Raw genomic sequence first — 6,398 nt, forward strand, 5'->3', positions numbered from 1 at the left:
AGCCTGCTCCGCCCCACCCCCAGGCACTCTCTAGCACTTACCGAGACCGCAAAGGCCACGGGGCCAGTGAAACTCCATATGAGGGTGTCGTAGATGGAGAGCCAGCAGAAGTCGGGGTTCCCATAGCCCTCCGGGTCCAGGCCCACAGCTAGACCTGGGAGGGCGGTGACAGCGGTGGGGAGGGGTGGTCAAGGGACTTGGGAATCAGTCAAGCGGTCAAGTGGGCTCTAAGGGCCAGGTGCAGGGGAGGAAGGGTTCTGTCCACCCTCTGTCCATGCCAGCCTCTCCAGCCTAGGGGACCCTCTCCCTGGGTGGGGCTCCCAGGCACCAAGTTAAACGAGAGGGACGCTTGTGGAGAACTCGGCCCGGGGCGTAGGGATGTGGGGCCTCCGGGCCTGGGATGTACGTGGGAGAAGGTAGCATAAAGGTGCACCGAGGCCCTAGGGATGTAGACTTCAAGACCCGGGCTGGGGGCGCGGGGTACCTGTGATGAAGGCAGGCACGCCCCAGCCCAGCATGTAGTAGAATCGCATGGGGCCGGCGTTGACATCGCGCACCTCGGTGAGCGCCCGGTACAGGTGCAAGGCCTCCAGCAGAGCCCAGGAAAAGGTGCAGAGGTACAGGAAGTGCAGCAGGATGGCAATGACTGTGCAGGCAAACTGAGGGCCCAGGCCGTGCCCAGTCAGTGCCCAGGCCACGCCAGGGTGTGGGCTCTACTCTCACCAGACTGGAGAGGAGGGCCTGGGTGCTGGACGCTGCTCCAGCGGGGAGTCTGGGCCATAGGAAGGTACATCTAGGGTGCGCTGGGGAACCAGGGGGAGCTGGAGCGGCGGAAGCCATGCGCCAGGCCCCAGGCTAGCTCTTTACCTGTCATGGCTGCAGAAGCAGGATTGAGGGGAACGCTGGGGAGGACTGACATGGGACCATGAGAGCAGGGGACACTGGGGAAGGTTTCTGGTGAGGAGGAACATCTTACAGGGAGGTCAGCCTGGTTGATTCCCAGGAGGAAGACCAGCTGAGCCAGGCCCAGGGCGGCTGTCAGATTCCGCCGGATGCCGTGCTGGTTGGAGCGCAGGGTGCGCAGGACAGCAAGGAAGAGGAAAGTGAGCAGGAGGGCGGCCAGGGTGACCCCGAGGGCCACATATGTCAGCGTCTTCAGTGGCAGGATCTCCCCATTCTGCGGGGCGGGTGGCAGAGAGACAGGGGGGTTAGGATGGACAGGGTCTGAGCACCCAGTCCAGAGCCCTGGGCTCCCACTCCCAGCCCTGCGGGCCCAACCTCGCGCCGAGACACGTCCATGAGCACGGCGAAGCTCGTCATGTGGTTGCACTGGCAGCTGACGTGGCTCTCGTTGCGGAAGACGACTTCACAGCCTCGGGCTGACCAGCCACCAGTGCCACTGACCCTGTGTGGGGGAGGCAGGGTCAGGAGACAGGAGAGTGGGGTGCACTGGGGCCTGGGGGGCTCTGCTCACAGCCCTGGGGCACAGGGCAGTGCAGGCTCACAGGATCGAGTGGTTCCAGAAGACACAGATGGGTTTGGTGCGCTCCTCAGTCTCCAGCAGCCGGAACTGCACTGTGACTGGCTTGTCCAAAGCACGGGGCAGGAGCTCCTCGTCGTCATGGACGCTGATGCTCACCACAGGTGTGTTGATGACGGGGCGTTTGGGAACTCTGGACAGGCAGGCACACAGTCACCACAGTATTCGTGTGAGTGGCATGCACGCATACTAAGTCGCTTTAGTCATGCCCAACTCTGTACAACGCTATGGACTGCAGCCCGCCAGGCTCCTCTGTCCATTGGATTCTCTAGGCCAGACTACTGGAGTGGGTTGCCATGCCCTCCTCCAGGGGATCTTCTCAACCCAGGGATCGAACCCACATCTCTCATGTCTCCTGCATTAGCAGGTGCGTTCTTTACCACTAGCGCCACTTGGGAAGCCCTACGTGACTGGAGGACCCTTCTTATCACTCTGAGATGCTGCCAACCCCTGGTCCCTCTCTGTGGCTCAACCACTGACTGGCACCCCCACCCACTCCTGGTCTCCCCGGTCGCTCACCTCAGGCTGCGCTTGTCTGGGTCGTAGTTATGGGGCAGCAGCCCGGCCAGGGTGCGGTAGATGATGACGCTGGCCACAGCCTCACCCTGGCTCAGCTCCGGGTGCCGCCGCTGCCGCCGAGCCAGCTCCTCTGGCTCCTGGGGCTCTCCGGGGCCCGCAGGTCTGACCACAGGGGGCGTTTCTGGGATCGGGACATTGTCTACTCAGCTGGGTCCTTCATAGACACCCCAGCCTGGCCCCCTGACCCACCCCTCGGCCCCCACTGACCTCTGAAGACAGACTCAGGCAGAATGACCGTTGTCTCCAGGTCTGGGGGCCGCTCCCCCCGCAGGGCCTCATAGCGGGGCAGCTTGGCCCCAGCAAAGTTCCCCTTGTCCAAGCGAACGACAGAGATGACTAGGGAGAGGGCACAGGTCAGACCCTAGGTGAGGAGGGCAGGCCCCTGGCACGGCCCTGCACACTCCCTCTCCGGCCCGCCGGCAGCCTCACCAATGTTGGGCGTGACGATGGTGAAGGGGCTCAGGTAGGTGTGCCGCATGTTCTGGGCCAGAGCACTGGCATAGGCCTCATAGTGCTGCAGTAGCCAGGCAGTGCCGCCCTCTGTCTGCTGGATCAGCTCCCAGTGCCGCTTGTTGGCCGCATCCAGGAGGGCACTGCCCACACGCAGCAGATTCTAGGGTGGGCACGGTCACAGTGGGCTGTGCCCACAGCCTCACTCCTCGTCCCTACCAGCCTGTCCTGGACCAGCCCTGGCTCACCCCCCACCATGCCCTGCCCACGAATCCTTCCTCCTGTCTCTAACAGCTTCCCAGGGCCTGTGCCTACGCCCACACAGATTATTTGATGCGGGTTCCTCCTGTCCTGGGCCTGTGCGGAGGGCCCCTCCTCTGGCGAGCCTGGTCAGACCAGGTCCTCGTACAAACATTATTCTCTGTGGGTACCCTGCTTTGAGAGGGGTCGGAAAGAGGTGCTCTAAATGACCCATGTGCTGCGCCATGCATCACAGGTTCTCATGGAAGCCTCATGCCAGCTGGGAGCTCCCTAAAAGCAGAGAGGGGAGTGCCCCCCACTGTGCCCTGAGGTTACCAGGAGCTGGCTCACTCACCATGACCTCCTCCCACCCCACCTTCCCTGCCCACTCTGAGCCCCACCTCTGTGAAGTGCACGTCCTGTGTGGCGGACAGCCCAAAGCCTCGCTGGGCACTCTCGTGGGCCAGCAGCCGCGTGGCCAGCTGGTAGGCCACCTTGACATCACTACCAAAGTAGCCAGCTGTGTGTTGGGTAGCATTGCGCAGGAGCAGGGCCAGCCGCTGGGAGCGCCCCGAGTCCAGGCCTGACTCGTTTCTCTGAAGCCGCTCAGCCTGGGACCAAGACAGGCAGGGGGGTCAGCACAGGGAGGGGACAGTGAGGTTCCCAGAGGGCAGAACTGGAACTCCAGAGTAAAAGGACTCGGGAAGGGGAGAGACAGCCTCTGGGCAGGGGCCCCCGGAGGCAGGAGCTGGAGTTGTCGGAGTCCCCTTTCTCAAAACTGGGGAGGCGGGCAACTCATCCTGGGTGAAGACGGGGTGAGGGGCAAGGAGAAGCAGAGGAGACGGTTCACTTACAAATCCCTTCAGCTCTGAGAAGGTTACTGATGTGCAGTTGAAGAGGTTTGGGGGAAGCCACCCTCTGTGCTCGTCACAGTGGCGCACAGCAGTCCCTGGGGGAAGGCAGCCAGGAGCGCAGGCCTCAGGGAGAGACCTCGCTGAGTTCTGCAGGGGGCCAGCCTCCATGGACCGGAGACAGGGGACTAGCAGACAAGGGCCCTGCTGTCCGGCACCCCAGTGTGTGTGGAACACCAGAGCCAAAACCTCTGCGAGATCAACCCACGGGAGGGCTACAGGAATGGCCTCCCTGAGCCTCGGACTCGGCTGCCCTACTCCGGCCACCACCTTGAACTTTCTGCCACACACTCTCTGTTTCTGATCTCTGTTCATGGTCAGTCCAAGGGCCAGCACCAGCCTGCATCCTGCAGCTCCCCTGGGACAGCACCCCATGTCCCCTGCTCCCCAGGCCATCTCTCTAGTGGCATAACTCCAGTACGAGGTGGTGAGTTGAGGATAGCAACCTGTGTGACTCATCTTTGAACCTCTAGTACCCAGCCCCGTGCCAGGCACACTACAGGTTTTCAGCACTTTTGTTACAAGTCCAAAATGTAGACACCTTTCATCTAGGCAAACTTGGGAGCAGGGGAGCATTGAGCCACGGAAGCATGGGACACGGAATCCCCCAGACCTGGAGGCCAGAGGTTGGGGGGTCTGCAGCCAGGGGCTCCCCACCCTCACTCTACTGATAAAGGCCAAGTCCTCTGTTTCATGTTCTGGGCCTCCAGCACCTACCGAAGGAGCCTTTGGGACAGGGGGCAGCAGCAGGCAGCCCAAAGCGGGTACGGGGCCACCAGATCCCAGCCTCAATGGCCCTCGGGCAGCTGTCGTAATTCACTGCAAGGAAATGCACCATCACTCAGGAGCAGCTGTCCCCCTACAGCGATGGCCGGGCTCCCCAGCCTTCCCAAGGCAGCCTCAGGTCTGCAACCCATCCCAGCTCCTGGCCTCCCTGGGACACTGGGGCCTGGCACACAGCAGGGAGGGCCACCCACCCATCTCGAGAGCCCTACCTTCACAGCCGTTGGTGGTGACCTCAGCAAAAGGGTTGTCACAGCGATCACACTGGCGCCCAATGACACCTGGCTTGCATGGACACTGGCCCTCCTCAGGGTCACAGACTCGGGACAGAGAGCCCGTGGGGTAGCAGTCACAAAGGAGGCAGGCGGGGCTGCCAGGGGGCCGGTAGTGGTTCTCCTGAGAGGGAGAAGGGACACGGGGTCGCTGGCTCAAGCTCTCTTCCCTGGGTGCTCACGGATCTTCTCACTTTGGCCCCTCTGGAGAGAGGTTCCCTGACCCCCAAGAATGGTACATTCAAAGTATTTATTAACTGGTCGTGATTCAGAATTGAACCCACCAGTGAGACACCAATCAATTAGAATGGGCTGCAAACAACCAGTACAGCTGGCCTGGACACACAAGGACAAATAACCACTGGCCCGCCCCAGCGGATCAAAGGCACATAGCCCTCAGCACTCTGTGGGGAGGCTTCTTCCACCGCCCACCCCCCAAGGGACCAGGAAGTACAGGACAGCGGCCGAGGCAGTCGACGTGCAGCCTTGGCTCGGGGCAGTCACCTTGCAGTGGCACTCGCCGCTTGTCTTGTTGCAGTCTGGATCGAAGCCTTTGCTGACATCGCAGTTGCATGGGCCGCATGTGGGGTGTCCCCACCAGCCTCGGGGACAAGGTTGGTCAATCCTGCAGAGAAGGGACCAGGGAGGAATGAGCTCCTTCAGCCATCCTGTAGCCACGAGTGGCCCTTCTGACCCCAGCCGTGGCCCAGCCAGGCTCCCAGGGCTCTGAGGGACACAGCGGACATTGGCAGTGGCCCCAGCTGCCTGCACGGATCCATATTACCTGGTCTCACAGTATGGCCCAAGGTAACTGGGAGGACACTCGCAGGTATAGCCATGGGGAGCACTGGGCTTTCGGGTACACATGGACTGATGCTCGCATGGGTTCAGGTCACACACGTTAGTGCAGTTGTCACCATAGTAACCTGGGACCAACCAGAAAGACGAGAGAGACTCAGTCCCCACCTTCCCCTGGCATTTTCTTCAAACCTGCCTTCATTCACCTCCTTCTATTCTGAGCAGCTATACCAGCTGGCTGTAGCTCTGCAGTGCAGGACGAGAGGCTCAGAGGGGTGAGGTGACTAGCCCCAGGTCACATGGCAAAGCCAGAGTGACCCACCCCCACCCCACACCTGCTGACCTGTCCCATTCCCCTGGGCCCCTGGCCTACCTGGATCACAGCTGCAGGAATAGCTGTCCCAGTCGTCACTGCAGTAGCTGTTGGCAGGACATGGGTTCGAGTCACAGGGGTCTGGCAGGCTGCAACCTGGCTCCACGTTGATGCTCTCCCCACGGCTGGGATCCAGACTGCTGACGCCCTCAGGCGTCTCGCTGACCCGAACACCCTGGGAGGAAGAGGGCAGTGGTGTTGGCCCTGTGTGGAATGGGCTTCTCAGTGTTGGCAGTGAGAAGGCAGAGCAGGAGGCTTACCTGCAAACAGCCCCGGAAGCCTCGGGCCACACCACTGGCCGGCCCTGGAACACCCCCGACGGTAACGTTGCTCAGGTGTAGCCCGTGCAGCCGGGGGCCCAGGTTGCCCTCTGCCCGCTGCTGCCCGTAGTCAAAGGACAGGATGGCATGGCCAGGGCCTCCACTGGCTCCCAGCGCCAGCTGTGCATGGTG

General features: G+C 62.0%; 1 protein-coding gene across 1 annotated transcript in view; it reads right to left on the bottom strand.

Moving 5' to 3' along the window:
* CELSR2 (cadherin, EGF LAG seven-pass G-type receptor 2) overlaps positions 1–6,398 on the bottom strand; it is a gene marked incomplete at both ends in the record, with an annotated part of 22,100 nt that overhangs the window by 1,251 nt on the left and 14,451 nt on the right. The window contains 16 exon segments of the mRNA XM_010831029.1: positions 42–154; positions 485–659; positions 977–1,177; positions 1,279–1,405; positions 1,506–1,673; positions 2,060–2,240; positions 2,327–2,455; positions 2,549–2,732; positions 3,211–3,420; positions 3,664–3,758; positions 4,438–4,539; positions 4,716–4,899; positions 5,280–5,400; positions 5,560–5,701; positions 5,947–6,121; positions 6,207–6,398. The exon segment at positions 6,207–6,398 is cut by the window's right edge and continues 12 nt beyond it. Of these exon segments, the coding sequence (XP_010829331.1) occupies positions 42–154; positions 485–659; positions 977–1,177; positions 1,279–1,405; positions 1,506–1,673; positions 2,060–2,240; positions 2,327–2,455; positions 2,549–2,732; positions 3,211–3,420; positions 3,664–3,758; positions 4,438–4,539; positions 4,716–4,899; positions 5,280–5,400; positions 5,560–5,701; positions 5,947–6,121; positions 6,207–6,398 (2,499 nt within the window).

The sequence above is a fragment of the Bison bison genome, unplaced genomic scaffold (genome assembly GCF_000754665.1).
Source record: "Bison bison bison isolate TAMUID 2011002044 unplaced genomic scaffold, Bison_UMD1.0 scf7180017864519, whole genome shotgun sequence".
NCBI lineage: Eukaryota > Metazoa > Chordata > Mammalia > Artiodactyla > Bovidae > Bison > Bison bison.